The sequence below is a fragment of the Python bivittatus genome, unplaced genomic scaffold (assembly GCF_059951505.1).
Source record: "Python bivittatus isolate LINGU-HERP-01145 unplaced genomic scaffold, Pbiv_v1 ctg000680_np1212, whole genome shotgun sequence".
Taxonomy (NCBI): domain Eukaryota; kingdom Metazoa; phylum Chordata; class Lepidosauria; order Squamata; family Pythonidae; genus Python; species Python bivittatus.
Window position 1 is genome coordinate 1,364,977 of NW_028277095.1, and position 19,825 is coordinate 1,384,801.

General features: G+C 43.8%; 1 protein-coding gene and 1 long non-coding RNA gene across 2 annotated transcripts in view; one reads left to right on the plus strand and one right to left on the minus strand.

Annotated features, from left to right (window-relative positions):
- PPP2R2A (protein phosphatase 2 regulatory subunit Balpha) overlaps positions 1-9,157 on the minus strand; it is a 60,433-nt gene extending 51,276 nt beyond the window's left edge. Inside the window, exons 1-2 of the mRNA XM_088152142.1 lie at positions 8,966-9,157; positions 6,494-6,571 (exon numbers count right to left, since the gene is read on the minus strand). Coding sequence (XP_088008268.1) covers positions 6,494-6,571; positions 8,966-8,972 — 85 coding nt within the window. The 5' untranslated portion in view covers positions 8,973-9,157. The remainder of the gene's footprint in view (positions 1-6,493; positions 6,572-8,965) is intronic.
- Positions 9,158-9,353: 196 nt separating this feature from the next.
- Positions 9,354-19,355, plus strand: LOC148214396 (uncharacterized). The gene is made up of 2 exons (XR_015798147.1): positions 9,354-10,796; positions 13,980-19,355. It is a non-coding gene; the product is annotated as an uncharacterized LOC148214396 (long non-coding RNA).
- Positions 19,356-19,825: the final 470 nt, after the last annotated feature.

The following is a 19,825-nucleotide window of genomic DNA, read 5'->3' on the forward strand; positions in this document are numbered from 1 at the left end:
GGATTGTCCAGATAGCACAGAAGATCTATAGGAGACAGCAAGTAGGGTCATATAATCCTTTGGATTCAAAAGTGAAGAACATGAATGGACACTCCTGTGGACCTGTCCTTATCTCCTTAAAGCAGTTGTGTCTCTCCCAGGACTGCACAGCTCCAGCATGATCCCGGGAAAAGATGTGCTTGGTTTCAGGAGTTGCAGAACAGGTGAGGCCTGCATGCCTTCCTGCACTGTGAAGCACTGTTTCAGCCTCCTCATCTAAAGCATTGCACAGCCCTAACAACAACAGGTCTGCCAGGCCTTCCCCAAAGCAGACAGCTTCCTGCTGTTTCAGAATACTGTCTTCAAACAGTGACAATGAACGGAAAGAGGAAAAGAAACTGAATTCAGATCACATCTTCGCTGTAAAGCTTTCCAAAGCCAATTTGACCTAACCCCACAACCAAATGCACACATATACATACATTCTGCTCAGGGACAGTTCCTTTCATCCAAACAATCTACAGAAAGGGACTTCCCAACCCTAAGACTTCAATATGTGATGAACTGTAACTCCCAGAGGCAACCCAATGCATCCAGAGGGCACTTAGCTGGAGAAAGCTGGGTTATCTTTATCACTCTCCACCCATTAGTTGCAACAACCAACAATATATCTACTGGTGACTTATGCTGCACTTGCAACTCAGATTGAGGATTACCAGATGTTTTACATTTGGTGCAGAAAAATGGTTAGAAGAAGCCATCCACTTCCAACTGCTGTCTGGTATACAAGTGAACTTTCACCTAGCATCTTTAGCAGTTGCATTCTTAGCTTCTGGCCAGCTTTTTCTCGAAAACAGAATAGTTTTTGCATGCATCACATACTATTTGGATCTCTCTCTCTGGAGTGGATAATGGTACATTTTATACGCATCTTCAAATAATTAAAACAAAAATCCATCCTTCAAACACATTCATAAAGCTAGATGTGATGTTCTTGGGATCTGATGTGAATTGACCAGAGGTCCAACATTGGGGCACCTCTAGGGATGGATGCTAAGTCCTCTGAGCTAAACATGGTCAACTTCTTGTGCTCTGACCTCTATAATCATCTTCCAAGGTGGAGGTGCACCTAACTGAGAGCCAAGTAGGTTGCACAGATTACCTGCCAAGACTGAAGATGAGACTACAAATTTTAAATAGTTCCAGGCCTGTTGATTTTGAATCAGATAGTTCAATCTTTTTTAGACAACAACTCAGATTATCTTGTTACCATAACTGGGTATCGTAGCATAGGAATTAAGATTCACAATCCTGTAGACCATTCCTTCATTAAAAACGTAACAGTAGATTTCAACCTTAAAGCAAACATATCTTCCCCTGAACACTACAGATATCATAGAGACAAATAAGAATGAAATCTGTGCTAGATGTGCTATAAAATAATGGATCTGTGCTAAAGCTTCACTAGTAGAAAGATGAAATGGAGATGGGGTGGTCTTCCAATCAACTTCACTTTTTCATACCCTCATAGAGAACTCTGTGGGTCAAAGCTTGTATAGCTGCTCTCCAATTTCAAAATATACCACAAGGAAACAAGTAGTTATGCACCTACTTTCAAAGCATTAAAAGTACAGGAGGTCTCATTTAATAACCACTCATTTAGTGACCATTCAAACTTGTGACAGTGCTGAATGAATAATAGATACGACCAGTCCTTGAACTTCCAGCTGTCACAGTGCCCCTGCAGTCATGTAATTGTGATCTGGATGCTCGGCAACTGGCCCAGATTTCTGGCTGTCACAGCGACCCGCAGTCATGTGACTGCAATTTGCGACCTTCCTTGCTGGCTTCCCACAAGCAAAGTCAATGGGGAAGCCAACAGGAAGTCAGAAGTCTCAATCATGTGAGGTCCTCGCTTAACAACCCACGGTGATTCACTTAATGACAGTAACCAGGGACTGTCGGAACTGCTGTCGTTAAGCAGCGCAGTTACACGACGTCGCACTTTACAATCGCATCACTTAGCGAAGGAAATTCCAGTCCCAATTACCATTGTTAAGTAACAATTGCCTATAAATTCAAGTGAAAAGAAAAAGGAAGAAATATTTATTCTCTCCTTAATATTCCACTATTCCAAGAAGTCTATAAGTGAAGAATCCATTCATCTTGAAGATTCATTCTTGGAGGCTACCCAACCACCCTTAAAAAGTCAGGTATGATAAGAGCTGTATAGCCCTCAGGTTAATAGCACAAAAACTAAACAGGATTGAATATCCTGATTTTGACAAAGAGTGAATGAATGACTGGGCAAAGTCAGTTCAAGGAGAAACAGATGAATTATTTGGACAAACAGGAAGACTTACAAAACAGATGAGAAATCAACTCATTAATACTTCATAATCACTTCCAAGTCCTTGAGCCTGGCTAGGTTAGATCTCAAAATTTAAAAACAGATTAATTCAACAAGCACAGGATTATCTATCCTATGGGATTATCTATCCACCCTATTATTAATGTAATAGTAACAGTATACATTTCTTACATAATCTATTCTGAAGCTAGATCATTTATTTATTAGATTTCTAAACCACTGCAATCGAGAGATTCTCAGTAGTGTACAGAAATAATTGCAACAATATCCACAGCCATTAAAACATTAAACTGAACACTATAAACATTCCTATGGCATTTTTGACTAATTTGATATATAAATAAAATAAAATTTTATCAACTGAATTGAATAAGCCCTCCAGAAGAGCTCTCCTTTAACATTCTTCTGGAAGACAAACAACATTGGAATTAATCTGGTTTCACTATTCCACAATATTGTGATATGCCCAGGACTACATGAAGCAGTAACCAGAATTATTTCTGAATACCCCACCATACAATCTGCAAATACCTCTTTAGAGCAGGTATGCCTCTGTGACAAATTTCAACAGACACATGCCCTTTGTTGAAGGAATGGAACAGCCATGATGGTGCAGTGGTTAAGGTGTGGAACCAGGATCACAGAAACCCAGGTTCAAATCCATCTTCATCCATAGGAGCTCATGGGATGACTAGGGGCCAGTCTTACTCTCTCAGATCTACCTACCTCAAATGGTTGTTGTAGTGTAGTGTAGGTGCCCTATGTATGTTGGTAATATATCAGTTTTAAGTGGGAACTAGTTCAGTTGCTGGAATTCTCATAACTCCATGTCCTTCTTAATGCATCTGAACAGAGAGCCTGTGAGAATCATGCTCAGAAAGGGGATTAAGTTTCAGAAACCAAGAACATGATATCTATATGTGCCTCCTTGAGCTCCTGAAGGAAATAAATCTAAACAGACGAAGAAAAATAAGATTGTATACACACCTCAACTTCTCTCAGATTTTCAGAAGATCTGCAAATCTTAAAAGCTAAACAGGTGAATGTCAGCCTAAGGATGTCATGCCATATCTCTGGTTATTTATTTCCTGTAACATGTTATTGTTGTGTTTCAAGTGTAAATAGTTTCCAGCAACAACCAGCACCAGTGTGTTAAATAAATAAAATGATTTCTGAAAGGAGTCACTTTGAAACCACAAATTCAAGGTAGGCCCAATTCTAACTATCGTTACTGCTTTTTGCATCGCAGCTTAAATACCCCCAACAAAATCGGTCACATCAGATTCTAACCACTTCTCAGACATATCTTTTGTCAATTAACTTCAGTTCACCTCTAGATAGTTTTCTTCTCACTTTTGCTATATCTTCTAGCAAGCTATCTGCTTGTCAGGTGATCTTGGCACTGTTGATAATTAACCCTGCCCATAAAATGTGCAAAATGAACTTCCTACTAAGATCAATTTCTCTTTTTAAAATACAGTGATAAGACAGAACAGGAAACCTGTTCATTTCAGCCAGCCATTTTTATTCAACAAAGGCTGGATGCAATTTAAGATAGGGGAAAAACCTCAGAAATGGATTGGGGAGATCTTTCTTTTTAGAAGACACTAAATTTCAGGAAAATAAATGTACAGTCTTCAGAAACTGACTATAACTCCTTGCAATCTCAGTCAATATAAGCAATGGTGAGAGGCTGAAAGTTGCAGTTTAGCAACAACTGATGGGTCACAGGCTCCCTATTCCTAGAATCCTTATTTGTACTTTGCAACAAGTATCACACACCTCCATAAGACATAGTTGGTTTACTGGCTTCGCCTGAGAACACTATATGGAGCTAGTCACTAACGTTCATAAGCCTTGATTTATGGGTTCATGTGTCAGGAGCAGTCAACCACTGATCATTCAACCACAGATATGCAAACTATATTTTAATGCAACGTATGAATCCAGTCCCTATCACCCCGACTGTTAGATTAAGTTGTCTTCTCACCTTAGACAAACCAAAGGTTTCGAGCTAAAACTCTCTCAAACTCTTTCTATCATCCATGTTGATAAGGACTGTGCTTCCTTTCGATTCTGCCTGTTAACAGCATTCTTAATATGTATTTATTTTCATCACCTTCAGTATACCTGTACCCAGATTATACGTGCCCAGTTCTCTTCTTTCATCCATCCTGGGAATAAATTTCTAGGCTGCTATGTGGAGAAGCATCTACTCCAAGCTTCACACTAGCAAGGGTACCTGCTCTTAACCAGGAGGATATGAAACTATGTTCTTTATGTTAAGTTTCAGATCTTGGCTACTTTCTCCCACTCATGGTCCCTGGGAAATGGCGCTACAGAGGGAAGAAGAACCCCAGATCCTTCCAGCTTGTTCTTAATACAAACAGCATTCACAGCAATGGGCGTTCCTTTTGCACCAGCTGCAACAGATCAATAGTGCAGTAATTTATACGTCGATGGTCACTAGACTTTATCGGTGCATACATGGCAAGCAATACACTCAGCTCTAGTTAACCACAGTGTCCACTGTAGAATATACACACTGGAAAGAATAGGGAGGTACAACATGCTGTGTGCACAAAGCAGCTTGTTTTGGAAGTTTTGGTCCATGAACAGAACAAAATGGGGCTGTTCTGATCCGGGCAAGGACGGAATATGGGAAGGGAATGGGGGTGAGGGCCAAACATATCAGCAACTGAGGGGAGCCAGGGAAGGGTCAGAAGATGCTGGGGAGAAGGGAAGCACACAGGCTACCAGCAGCCATTATGGCGAGGGAAGAGAAGGCGAGATCCACACCAGCTTGTCCTACTTGGCAGTCCAGATTTTATTTCTGCTGACCTGAAACAGCGTAGCAGAACCTCCAGAATGTGAAGGCTTGTTCCCAGTTCAGAACCAAATTTTCCCTATTTTGCGGATCTCCTTATAGAGAGTTACAGACCTCCGCTGTGGACTCATACACAATAACTGAGTCCGGATTTCTCCAATAAAACAAACCCTATTTCAGCTAAGTAGAATGTGTGATCCCAGCAAAGGTTTAGGTAGCACAGATACTGTCTAGGAAGCATAATTCCTATCCTGGTACATTTACTCAGACCACAGCAGCTCTTTGAAGTTGCAGGCTGAAGTTCCCGAAACTTTGTTTCGAGAAATCTAGATCTGCACCCAAGGCAGACTCTTTTTCATCAACGTTTAACCCATCCCCAGGAAAAAGGGAAGCCAAATCTTTGGAATTAAGTGTTAGCTTCAGGGGAAAGGTCCAACTGACATCTGTGAGTTTTCCTTCTTAGAAAACATAAGAAGATTAGGTTACACAACCATTTTCCAGAAACTGCTACTGTTTCTGCACTGGAGTCATCTCTTGACCCATAACATGCATTTGTCTTCCTGCATCTTCGTGCTACATTTCTCTACAGCAAGAATACAGTGCTTACTAGTAACATACAGTGCTCACATTTATGGTGGCATCTATTCAGAAAAACACAATGCACGATCATTTGGTCAAGTTTAACAGCCACGCGTGATTTCGTTTAAATACACTAAATCAAGTAATGGTCATTTTACACATTGCATGTAACATGGATTATAATGCATGTATGTACATACCCACAAATACATGTGTTGCACTGTATGACCAGAAGAGCCATCTGCTATTCACCAAAGCATTTCTATCTTTTTTTCAGGTTTATGCACATACCTGAAGAGTGTTGCCCCTAATTTAAAGGCCTGATTTATTAAAATTAACACCATTCTTAAAGCAGTCACATCTTTTTCAGACTCATGTCAATCCCTTAAAAAGTTGGGCTGCTTTAACTAATAGTCAAGAGGTGCTATGTCACGTGAGATCCAAAGCATGTCTTCCAAATTATTTTCAAAGCATGCAGAACCCTAACACAGAGGAAAGAGACATGTGAAAAATGTTTAGCTTCACTTCAGAACCTGCCCTGATTCTAACCACTTAATGCCTAGCCTAAACCAGATAAGTGCCCCAACAACCATTAACCATGACTCCAGACACTTTAGTAAGCTTTCAGGATATTATCTCTATGCCCAACATCAGGAAAAGGTTTAAGCATTGCAGGAATGCGGCATTTCCACTGTTCTGTCATTAGCAATGGTAATGGTCTCAGAATTTGTTCTTACCTTCTGCTACATCATCGTCCACAGCGCCTTTCACCTGAGAAAAACACCACTGAATGTCATTCCCGCCACCGCCAGCTCCTAGAAACAGAACAGAAGTTAAACTTGAAGTAATTCCACACCCATCCTATGAAATTTGGCTGCACGGTGTTATCATTCCGCTCTAGTAAACAGTGCAGCAAATGATGCTGCAAAGACAAACTCTACACACCCACAAGAATATCCTCAGCACAGACTGAAGCCCACAGATACCTCATCACAAACAATTCTCTTCCTCTACCTGTCACCTGTGTATTGGGTTCTGAATTAGCTGGGAACAAATCTGTCCATCCAGCACAGAATCACTTCAATTTCTCAGCTGATCCTTGGTCGTTTCCAGAACCACATTCCTAGTACATTCCAAAATCACACCACAGTTGCAAGAAACTACCTCTGAGGTCTTCCAGAATTCCCTGCAAAATGCAAGTGCTTCCTTGCCGTAACAAACAAAATTCATTTTCTACCTTAATTCCCCTCCCTCCCCCCACCTGGCTACATTTTCCTGCAACGTATTTAATAACAATAGATCAACATTCTCATTAACAGCTGCAAACTTCGCTGCCTAAAGAAAAAACAATAGAAACCTAAGCCAAGAACCCTTCCTGTATGCATAATAAAGAAATAAAACACGGTTTAAAAAATAAAAGTAAGAAGCTACAGCCTCAAAAGCTGAAGAGGTTGTCTGGCTGCTTTAAAGTTACAAGTAAGTTTTAAACTACCGTAAAAGATGGATCGAAGAGAAAATTTCAGGAACATTACTGCCCCAGCGAAGACAATGAATCACTTGAAACTTTGCCACCAAGGCATGTACAAAACACACGCCAGACACCACCCATTCTTCTTCATGTCATTTGGAATAAGTCATTTGGGCTGGGTTCATACAGGAAAAGACGGCGAAGACTACGAACTAGCAGCTTTTCTTTTCGTTCCTGAGAAAAAGGCTGTCAAAATGGAGCGCTTTCTTTTCACACACCCCTCCAAACGGTGCAAGTTTTTCTCTTTCCTGCTAAGGCTGAGCTACCGCAAGAACAAAGTTGGGAGCAACTCTGCACTCCTTCCTGACTCCAGAAGAGCAGGAGAGCACAGGAAAAGTGGAAACAAAGTATTCTATTTTAATCTCCCTTTTGTTACATTGTCCTGGACCCTTTGACCATATCTGGGCACCAAGTGGAAATGGGAAAGGATGTTTAGTGGCAGGGATAAATCGATACCTATAGACAGCATTCGGAACGCATCTTGATGGAGCAAACCCAAGGCCTGTAGCCGGGCTTTGTCTGGAAACCCAAGACCTTCTAACAAGAAGGCAAAAGGGAAAGTACACCTCATTCAGAAAAACATGGGCAGCCCCCCTCCTGCTGCAACTCCCCCCCCCTTCAAAGCTCTGCTTCCATTGATGAAAAAAATGGGGGCGGGTGGACGCACAGAACTGTTGAGTACAGGAGGGCTGCAAAGCAGTTCTAAATCCAGCCTCCTCTGCTGGATTTCCAAACCTAGAGCAATTAAATCAACTGGGTGTGGGTGAAACAAATTCCAGGAAAAAAAAGAAGAAGAAGAAAAAATGGAATGGGGGGAGCAAGAGAAGGAAGCTGGTAATTAAGGCCTCCCAATGCATTTTCAAGCCACCACAAGCACCAGCTCTCATAATGTGGGGAACCCGCTCCCTCAAATAAAACAGGAAGGGGGGAAGAGATGCATGCTTCTTAGACTACCCCATGGAGGCTGCTCGAGCTCTCGGCACCACTCCCCCCCCCCCCGCTTCCCTTGGCTTGGCACCCAGATTGCACCTCTCTTCCCAACAAACCGGCTGCATCGGAGCAAATGGCTCGCGAGCGGTCCACCCCGCCGCCGTCCCTTCCCTTCCTTCCCTTCCCTTCCCGGCGCGCCCTCTGCCCTCACTTCCAAGCACGGGGCGTGCAAGGCAACCCTTCTGGTCCAGCCCCGAATCCCTGCCCGGGGTGGGGTGGGGTGGGATGGGGAGACCATGCAGAGGCTTATCGGCAGGAAAAGGGAAAGACCCCCCCCCCACTCCACGACACACACCCACGCCCCGCACACCTCGGCTGGAAACCGCTCCAACTTCTGCCTCTCCCTTTCACCTGATGGAAGAGGCTGGACGGGCAGGGGCGAGAAGGGGCATCGTTAGAAAAGCAGCCGCCGGACCGAGGCAGCCCGTAAAGGGGATCGAAGCCCGGGGGAGGCGTGAGAGCGGCGCGGGGAGGGGGGCGAGAATTTAAGGAGACCACCCGGGAAGGAGAAGCGGAGCGGGGGGCTCCGAGAGGAAGCAGCGGGGGAGAAAAAGCGAAGCGGCGCAGGGCCAGGTGCGGGCGCCAGCAGTCCAGCTGTGCAGGAGGCAGCGCAGAGCAGCCCACCGCCTTCCCCGCCTCTCAGCGCCAGGCGCCAGTTCCCGGGCAGAGCGCGGCTCCCTCGCCCCTTTACCTGCCATGCTGGGCGCCCAAGGGTTGGCGGTCGGAGGAAGCGGCCTCTCAGCGTCTCAGTCCTGTCGCCGGGCCGGTCTGAACGAGAGCGCGGAGGGAGGATGGCAGCGGATCCCGTCCGCCGGGGGGGGCGGGCAGGGTAAGGCCGGCTCCGCTTCCAGGGCTTCCCCGCTCTCCGCTTCCTCCTCCTTACCCAGCCCCCCTCCTCCTTCCAAAATGGCGCCGGCAGAACCGAATATGACGTCACCGGCCGAGGCGATGGAGGGTGGGAAGGGGGGCAGCGCGCCCGAAGGGGAAGAGGAAGGGGGCGGGGCCCGGGAAGGAACAGAGTCCGTGGATTGGGCTGCGCCGCCCGCGCGCTCGCGATTCCCTCCTGGGCCGCTCCCGGGGATCGTGCGCGGCCGCGCCACACGCCGGCGGTCTGGCCGCGGGAGGAGGCGCTCGCCCGGTGGGCCGCGGCCGGGCTCTGGCTGCCCGATGCGCGTCTGCGGTCGCGTTCCCACGACCCGCTTCCTACGTGCTTGCAAGACGGGACTGAGCCCCAAGCGGGTGGGGACGGCACGGCGCGCTGAGAACTGACGGGGAACGTGCGCAAATGCAGCCGCTCGCCCCGGCGCTGGGAACTCAGCCTGTCTTTTGCGTGGGTGCCGCTGCGTGGCTGAGAACAGAAGGCGCTCGGGGCCTCCCCGGATGCTGCATTTCTGATGAATCAACAGGTCGGTGGCAAGGGCAGGTCGGGCTTTGGCTGATTTCCGGGGGTGGTGTTGGTAAAAAAGCCCCATCATTACCTGGAGATGATTCTAACTATTTTATTTATCCATTTATTAAATTTACATGCCGCCCATCTCCCCCAGAGGGTGACTCTGGGCGGCTCACAATTAATATCCAAAACAAACAGTAAAAATATAAATATCCATATTAAATTAGCTTAAAAAAATCCTATATAAAAAGACCCCTCTTGGGCTCCCACCGTAGTTAAGTTTTTGCTCACTGATAATGGGATGGGCAAACCTGAAGGAAACCCAGGGTGCCCCTTTAATAACCTTTCCGTTTCCCTTCCAAACAGTTGTTGAAGGCCTAGGACTTCTTAGTTTCCATCTCGCATGGCAAAAATGCTTCTGATTTTTGAAAAGTGGGAAACGCTCCCTTGTTTAGCCAAGATCCCAAATTCCTGAAAACTTCCCCTTGTACTTAGACCGCTGGTTCTCAAATTTCCATACAGTATTTTGAGTTCAAAGAACCTGAGTCCTGCCAAGATGGAAACAAAACACCCACTCTTTCTGAAATAACTGCTGAACAGGCATTCTGTTACAGTCTTGCCTTCCTCGGTTACAGTAAGTTGGAAGAACATTTTTAAAAACGCAGTAACACTACCGACAGTTTTCGTTGCACGAATGGCAAAATAAAGAGTGAGAACTAACGGGGGCCAAAGTGCTGCTAGGAACAGTCTTCCCCTAAACTCGATCCCAAAATGTATCCCAAAAATGATATATGTAAAATGTTGCATTAGTTTACTGTTGTGCTCAGGTTCTTAAGGCTGTTGCAGGTATGAACACCAGAAGAGGTCCACTGTCTTCATCTTAGCGCACTCAACTGGAAGCCAACTGAACCTCCCTTTGGGGCACCCTCTGGCTCTTCCCCAGTTTTGGATGGGAGTTGCATCTGCCGACCTCTTTTTGTAGACTATAGTATGGTCTACTACAGGTCATATGGATACTACTAATGGAGAACAACTGTGGTCAGCAATGGAATGAAGTACTGTATAAGCTTATATGGGAATAAACCTCATAGTGCTCAGTCATGGTGCTGATTCCGACAGCAGAAGTGTAAAAGTGAGTCTTCTCCAATATGGGGGTCTTCATATTGGGCCATGCTGTTTGCCCCCCTCCCCTACCTTTACTTTCCAGAGAATGAGGGAGGGTCCCTTCTGAGATGCTTCCTCCACCCTCATCCCTCCTTTGAGCTCAGGCTTCCTTTATCAGACCATGGTCTAGGCTGCGGCTCTTCCTCCTGTCTCCCAAGGTTATTTGCGCATCCCATTACACATGCGGATTAGGAATATTGGAAGCGGCAATCCCAAAACATACTGAAGACAGAAGATCAGGGAAAGGCAGCATATAATAGGAGTTCTCCAACTAATCTGGCTTGTGTAGGCAAAGCAGGAGCACTGTCAACATTGATTCCTGCTTTGCTTGGGCAAAGCCACACCAAAGTGGAGAGCTAGGGCAGAGCAGCATTTGAGGGTGCTCCTGTTTGGCTTGTAGAAGCTTTTGCTTTTATTCACAGGGGTGCACAGAAAGAGAAACCAGAAAAGCACCGTTTAGCTGAGGCTGTTAGGTAATCCTGGTCCTGTGATTAGTCTAGGGTTCATTGGGCTATGGAAAAACAGAAATCTGGGTTAATTTGGCTATAGCAAAGTGTACCACTAAGATATATTCCTGTATCGCTTGGCTGTTTTTGGCTTAACCATTGTGCTTTGTTAATCAGCGTCTGAGGTTTAGCATGTTGTGGGAACGTAGTCGTATGCCTGTGTGTGTCTGTATGTTGACTCAAGAACTTCCCCATCTTTCCCAGCATCACTATTATTCCCCACCATGTTCCCTCAGTGAGGCTTCTGGGCCATTTTTTAGCCCCAAGCACCTTTCATGCACACAGCTTGGGCTGTAAAATCTATAAAGGCATACCTGCAACAGAGAGCACTTTGGCAACGTGGTCAGGCTGGCTTAGAAAAGGAAGGGGAGAAAGATTCTTGGCCAGATCCCATATCCAGGACTCAGATCTGCCACTGGGGTCACTGAGTGGAATTGTCACTTGCGCTTGAGATGGCTTTCCGAAACTCCTGCTTTTTAGCCAGAGGTCATTGCTAGTGAACTTCAAGGGGTGCAAATGGAGCATCTGTTGCAGAGCCCAGCCCTGTTAGGTTGCAACATGAGCGTTGTTATCGTATGTTGTCCAGTGCAAAAATAATAAAAAGGTTCTGCATTTCTTCCCTTTTCTCTCCTTAGTACAGTAGAATTCTGGCAATGTCACCTTTCAGCTTGTTTGTACACACCACTGCAACCCCTCCGTCCCCCTGGGATCCCCCATGGGATCATAGACATTTTGGCTATCTGAGCAGGCTTACGCAGGTAGAATGGGAGCCTGGTCCATACTTACTCTAGGTTTCTTTCTCATTTTGCTTGCCCACATCTGTAGAACCCCTGTGATATGTAGGTTAAATCTTAATGACTAAACGTGGGATATCCTTTCCGGCCCAGCTCTAATTAGTTTTATTCATGAAGAGAGTCATGTAAATTTATCAGTCATTTTAGGAGGTGATGGTACCTCAAAGTTTGAGCACCACCGCATTGTGGGGTTGGCTTTGCTTGATTTGGGTAAAGTGTGGCATGCAAAAGCTAGCCACTGGGGGTGGCAAACTGAGGCTTATAGCTTAGCTTGTTGGGCGAACCACCCAGGGGTGCTTTGCTCAATAAACCATGGTTAAGCCATGCCTTAACACAATGGGTTAGTCTCAGAAATCATAAAGCCCTCAACATGTGGCCCTCAACAGAGTAGGAAAGTGATTGTCTTATGTTATTTGAATAAAGTAAGGCTGGGGAATTCTGGGAGTTGAAGTCCACACATCTTCAAGTGGCCAAGTTTGAGAAGCACTGATTTACTCTACAGAGTCCTGGCTACAGCAAACAGACAAGCTGAATCTTCTTTGCCTCAGGTTATTTCTGCCACATCATGTTCCTTGATTCTATATCTACCCTGATTTGGAGCTGCTGCGTAAACCATACCAATGCAGGAAATGCCTAAGACGGCATTTAGATCTCTTCAATTTTGGCCGAGCGTTTCCAATGGAAGGATGTGCACATTCTGTATAAAAAAAATCCATTTGGCAGCCCATCTGGAGAAAGAAGAAGAATGCATTCTATTTTGGAAACTGATGGCATAGCACTTCTGTTCCTTGAGCAGTCGTCTGCTTTTGCAGCAACGTCCCCTTTTCCCTTTCACGCAACCAAGGCTCTCCTTGGCTGAATGAAAAACACTGCTAAAAGTTGCACAACTCTAGGCCCACCAACCCACTACCTTGGATCCCCCCCTTCTCTTTCAGTGGCTGGTAGCTGTCATTCCTGGCTCTAATATAAACTACTTCTTCCTGCAGATTTTGTACACTGGGACAGGGTTCCTCAACCTTGGCAACTTTAAGATGGGTGGACTTCAACTCCCAGAATTGCTGGGGAATTCTGGGAGTTGAAGTCCACCCATCTTAAAGTTGCCAAGGTTGAGGAACCCTGCACTGGGGCACCTTCAGACACAATTCCAGGCCTAACTTAGTCTTTTGGCTATGGATCCCATATGCTGGTCCTCTCTACATAGCCAGTATGGTGTATGGGTGAGTTTTTGAGTCTCACCCACTCTGCTCCCCTGAAGATGCACGGGGAACTACAACTCCCAGAATTCTAATTGGGAATTGTAGTCTGCAGAATCTGGAAGACAGCTGGTTAGGTGAGGCCCTTCTAGCCATCAGTGCAGGGACAGGCAGCAATGTTAGTCACACCATACCTGGACAGCAAAAATTCAGACAGATAATAAATGGCCAGAGAGATTGATATTTTCTGCTTTTCTCCCTTTTTTAAAAAAATCTTCCATAATGGGGGTGTGGGAAGGAGAAATCATGGAAGACCTGATTGGAAACTTTAGGAGCTGCCTGACCCCTATGCAATCCAAGTTAATTGTGGTTTATTCAGTGAACTATAGTTTACCATGATATAGGAACAAGATTGATGCTATATCCTATGAAATCTTGATTTAAACAGAGAGCTTCCTGCATCCCAGAAAGCTATAGTTTGTATTTAGAGAGAAAATATATGCACTGTTCATATCACGATTGATTTTACTGCCCCAAAGCTTCAATGTTCAGAATTTTATTGTATGACAGGAGAGCATCCAGCACATAGTCCTGTAAGTAAATAATGAGGAATATAAACACATGTCAAACCTCCTGTTTGCTGTCTCTGTCTTATTAGCATAACCTGTGATAGCTGGAGATGATGGAGATGGTAAATAACTCTGGAGGAGACCATGATGGAGAAGTATCCTGCAGCTTATTCACCAAGACTGCAACATTAATCTTGTACTAGCTTCTCTAAAGTCCACAGAACTCACTGAGAGTTATTTTTGAATAAATGTGTAGATTACTCTGTCATTTTTTTTTAATAAAGAAAACCTGTAAATCTAAATCACATTTTCCTTGAAATGAGCCCCAGTGAATCCCTATTATCATGTAAATAAGAAGAAGTTATTATTGATTGCTGAGCTCCAGGATCCAGTGGGAACTTGAAACTAAGTCTCTAGTCCTAGTCCAACATCTCTTCTGGATCTATGTCTGATGTAAGGTGGTTGTAATTCAGCAACAAACAAGCTCAATAATAATTTAGATGCAAGCTCACGGTGCACATCAGGGACTGTCTGGGAAATTCAACTTATTTATGGTCTGAGACCAGCTAATAATAACGATGCAAATTCCAAAACAAGAGCAGGCAAAACGATAAAAGAAAAGAGAGCCTCAGGAAAGACTTATCTTGTGCACTGGAAGGAATACCTTCTGCTAGGAGCTTACCAAAGAACAAAAAATAAAGTCCATGTCCCCTTCTTCAGAAGGACAAGTCTATTCACTGGCAGATTTGTGGGGATGTAATGAGCATGTTATTGTGTAACACAGTTGATCAGTTAAGACAACGTTTTTGTCTGGAAATCCATCCTTAATCGAAAAGTGCATTTGAGCATCTCTCTTCTTCTGAGAGTCAGTTTGGTGTAGTGATGAAGGCATCAGGGAGGTGGTGAAGGGGGATGAGTTCTAGTCCTGCCTTGGGCATGAAGCCACCTGGGTGAATTTGGGCCAGTCCCTCTCGCTCAGCCCTAGGAAGGAGGCCATGGCAAACCACTTCTGAAAACCCTTGCCAAGAAAACTGCAGGGACCAACTTCTAATAAGTTGTTTCAATTTTCTCATTTTAATAATGTTGTAAATCTTCAGATTTACATTCAGCTTTTATCCTTGTGTTTTAATATCTTACTGCTAAATGCTATTTTATAGAGCCAGTTTGGTGGTGTGGTTAAGGTATCAGGCTAGAAACAGGGAGACCATGAGTTCTAGTCCCATCTTAGGCATGAAGCCAGCTGAGCGACCTTGGGCCAGTCATTCTCAGCCCTAGGAAGAAGGCAAGGGCAAACCACTTCTGAAAAACCTTGCCAAGAAAACTGCAGGGACTAGTCCAGGCAGTTGCCTGGAATCAACAACGGACTTCAAGGCACACACACACTACCTTCTTCGGGGGAAGGCAAATCAATAAAAACTCAACCGTTGTCTTCTAGGATTATTTTTCTGACTTTCCAGTCTCCCCTGCAGCCTTGAGACTCCTTCCTGGTCTCCTGTCTGTTTATGAATAAAGCCTGACCCTGCTTAGGTTTTTTCCAAGCTCATCCATGCTCAGCTAGGTGCTGCCATCTGCTGTGAAAACCCTCTCTCCAAGACCACCTGATGGGATTCAAGCATGGTCAGTGATCATAAGATGCTATCCTGTATCCCTTTGAAGAGTGACACTTTGTTATCGCCTAAGCTGTTCATGGATCCCAGTCCACTTCATCAAGTGTATGGACTGTGCTCCACAAAGTTTGTATGAGAATAAATGTTATTCTTAATGATTCTGTGACATGATTATTATGCCATTGCTTTTGCTGCTAGAATATTATGCATTTCTTAAGAGACCAAGATGAAACATTCAGTGTATGAATTAGTGTTTCTCAACCTTGGCAAACTTAAGCGGGGTGAACTGCAACTCCCAGAATTCCCATGCTGGCTAGGGAATTCTGGGAGTTGAAGTCCACACATCTTAACATTGCTAAGGTTGAGAAACACTGGATTATAGTACCCTGAAGAAAAACACAGCTAGCTAACTGGCTGGAAACAAAATGAAAAAGCCTGCTATATTCACTGTCCAAGGTCATATCTGTGATTCTCCACCACTTCATTATCTTCAGTCAGTAGATGATATATTGGTGATATAGGCCATCGCAGACAGAGGTCCCATGTAGGAAAGCTAGTTCAACCTATTGAGATTTGCAAATCGTGGCATATGGTTTAGCACAATGTATGGATGTGGCCTATTGTGGCTTAAACCATGACTAAACCAATACTGGCATATTGCAACTTCATCCCTAGATCAGATAGGAACCAAAAATTTTGATTCTTTGCTGCTATTGGATCTGATAGGGTACTTTTAGAATAGAAAACTGAATGGTTTTTAAAGGCCTAAGGTCCATTTCTTCTGGGCACTAACCCACAGATGACTAGAAGTAATCCAATGAATACATAGAAAGTTACAGCTTTCAGATTGCTTTAAAAAACTTATAAAAGTGATCTGGAAGCTTCTTCCTGTCCCGGATAGTTATTGGAAATGCTCTTTATTTTACAGGAAGAAAATAGGTTTAAAGAGAGTTTGCTGTTACATTGAGTTTGCTGCTTCAGTTAGACAGTAGAGATCATTGATGTTGTATCTTCAAGACTGTATTTTGCTGTTGCGTATGGAAAGTTGGAAAACTTTTGCGACAGGCTGTCTGACAGCCAGTGCATCGGCCTGTGGGTATGGGTACAACTTATAAATCAGTTTTCTGCTGTAAGGATTACCAAATGTCAAACAAGAAGTGGAAAAACAAGGTAAACTGCATATCTGCGTAGGGATTGTGCGTGCTTTGAACATGATTGGGAAGAATGCCTTGAGCCTAACAAATGGCATGGCTACTTTAGGAGTTGATTGTAATAGGATTTTTAAAGCAGCCACAATTCTTTCTCTGGCTTGCACAGAATCCTGCCAAATGAGAGGGCACTTTAATGAATAGCAGAGAACGTGAGTTCCAAAATACACGTGCATTTTAAAAATGAGCACATTAATGATGCTCTTGTACAGTGTTTTCTTATCCTTAGAGGCTTCGTATAGGCTTCACAAATCATCATATGGCCTCTTTGGTTTTTGCTTATCAGGTTGGACGATTTTGCTTATCAGTCATTGTATGATTAATAAACCATGGTTTAGGGCTTCACGTGGGCGAACTCAGCAATTGCAATTCATTCAGTACCTCACAATGAAGAAAACCCTGGTTGAACTTGCTTAAAAAGCAACCGTGGAGCCAAATCTTCACAGGAACCAATGAAATGGACATAAAAGGGCACGCGTGCTTGCAGGATTTCCTGAAATGTTTGTCCAGAGATGACAAACAGGATTAGAAAAAAAATAGTCTGGATGCTTAAAAGCATGAGGATTACTGTTTTAAGTTAGTCCCAAGCAGAGCCAACAGGGTGAATGCAGACACAGAAGTCAGAAGGGTTCCATTCATTCATTTAAGAAATGTATATGACTGCCCATCTTAAGCAAATAGTTCTGGTGGCTAAATCAAAACACCAAAATACTATTAAAGATAGACACAATAAATGCAAATCTTATACCCATTTGTGAGGCACAAAGGAAAAACAGTTCCCCAGCTCCGAAAGCAAGTGATTGTGCAATAGCAGCCTGCACAGAGTCATACGGTCTAGTGAAGAGATGTACAACTTATACACCAGGCTTCATCAAGACCTGCACTCCAAAAATGAGTTGAACTGAGCCAGGGGCCACTGAGGGTGGGTTTAAGAGTTTTAAGGGTTGAAAAGGAAACTGTTTTGCTCCACAAATACCCTGAAACCTCCAAAGAGAGAACACGAGCAAAACCAGGATTGCTTGGGTGACTCTGGGGGCTGCAAAAGGCCACAGGTAGCTTCCATTTTTAGCACCTCTGGCAAATGTTCGCACATCAAGATCCATTTGCTTTGTATGTGCGCATGCTTTGTTTTACTAGACGGTGTATAGCTGGTTCTGCACATCGTGCTGGCCCATAAACCGTTTTTTTTTTTTTTTTTTTGCAAACCAATCCAGAAGGGTATCCACAATACCCTAAGCCAAAGCTGAACCAGACACTTTGTATCTTAGTGTGTTGTGTGAAGCCAATTCATGGCAGAGGGTCCAAGAGTTTGATCCATGTCATTGCTGGCTGAAAAAGGCAAGCGGTAGAGGGAACATTTCTGAAGACCACTGAGAGCTACTTGTAAGTTGAGAGATCCTGGTCAAGATGATGACTGTGTGCCCAAGCACACACTTGCATGCACCTCAGCCCCCTTTCTATCTTCTCTAATTTCCCTTTTTTAGTGCTCCTCTCACCTTGTCTCTTCCTCACCTTCCCAGTTTGCTATTTCCATCCTTTTCTGCTCCCCACTCTCTTTCCAGGCCCTGGCCCTTTATTTGAGCCTTTGGATGGGCAAAAGAGCAATGCCATTTTCATTTCTCTAGGAACCTTTTTGGAAGACAGGAGGAGAAGTGGAGAGCTGTTGACTTTGGGCCTTGGATCCCTGCCTGGTGATCTAATCATAAGGATTAGATCAAATACTGCTTCCAAAACTCTCTTCCATAAAATTAATGGTAGTTCATGCAGCTGCCTCCTCTGAGTATTTGGACTGTTTTTAGGAGCCCACTTGAAGCATTTCATGAAATAAGTCCTTTCCTAAAAAACTTCTCTTGCCCCATCAAGTAAGATCCTAAAGATTGTCATGGACTTGTGCAAAGGTTTTGTTCGGTGGGACTCTTAATAATATAGGAATAGAGGTGTTTTCTCTTGGGGCATTCCAATCAATGCTAGTAATGAAATCCATACTGCTCCCCCATTACAAGGTCTATGTGACTGCAGTTTGGTAGTTATTGGCTCCTATCCCCAACTTCACATTCTCCCGCCTCCTACTCAAGTAGGTTTTTTCTGCATTTTGAAGAAATATATTCTTTGGCTTATTTTGAGGAGATGTATGTTTTTTCCCTTAAGTAAAAGTCCTATTCAGACCTGCCCATTTCCCTGAACTAGAGCCACAAATGGCTGGCATATGTCTGTGTGTATGTATATACACATACGCACAAGCACAATTGTTTACCACATACATGTAAGGACACATTCTTCCCCAAGTTCCTGGGCTAAAAGAATGGGTGGGTGATTCCTCCAAGAGAACTGGAGATCTCCAATTATTTTTCAGGAAGCAGGACTTAACAGTTCAACGTTTCTCAGTTTTCTTCCTGAGTGAAAAAGGCTTCCATCCTTCCACCTTATCCTCTGGATGCTGGAGAAGTTCTTTTGAATTTCTCTTTGTGACTTTCCTGAACTAACTTTATTATGGAGATAGCAGAGGTGATGACTGCTGGTGGTGTTATGTGCTACATATTTTTCTATCAAACGGGTTACAAACTACCTGCACTTCCCTATGTGAAAATGCTCCATGGAAGATGTTCAAGATAGATAGATAGATAGATAGATAGATAGATAGATAGATAGATAGATAGATAGATAGATAGATAGATAGATAGATGTTCAAGATAGATAGATAGATAGATAGATAGATAGATAGATAGATAGATAGATAGATAGATAGATAGATAGATAAATTAAAACTTTTAAAAAAGATAAAAGTTAAGACAAACTAACATAAAGTAAAGAAGAGAAAAAGAAAAAAGTGCAAGAAAAGAAAAAAATAGAAGATACAAAGCAATGGTTTCTGATATTCTTCACAGCAGTTATCAGTATGGAAGATGTTCCTGTTATGATGCCTACTTTGGGGATTTAATGGAGGCTTAGACTAAGGGAGGCAGAGGTTAGTGGCAGTATAGTAGTAGGTAGGACATTCAAATACACCCTTTATGTACTTTACCACTAAATACATGCAAAAGCTTCACAGCCACCATGAAAATTTCTCAGAAATGCTCTTCTCTGAAATTTCAAAAGCAGTTTTTTCCCATCAAACTGGAT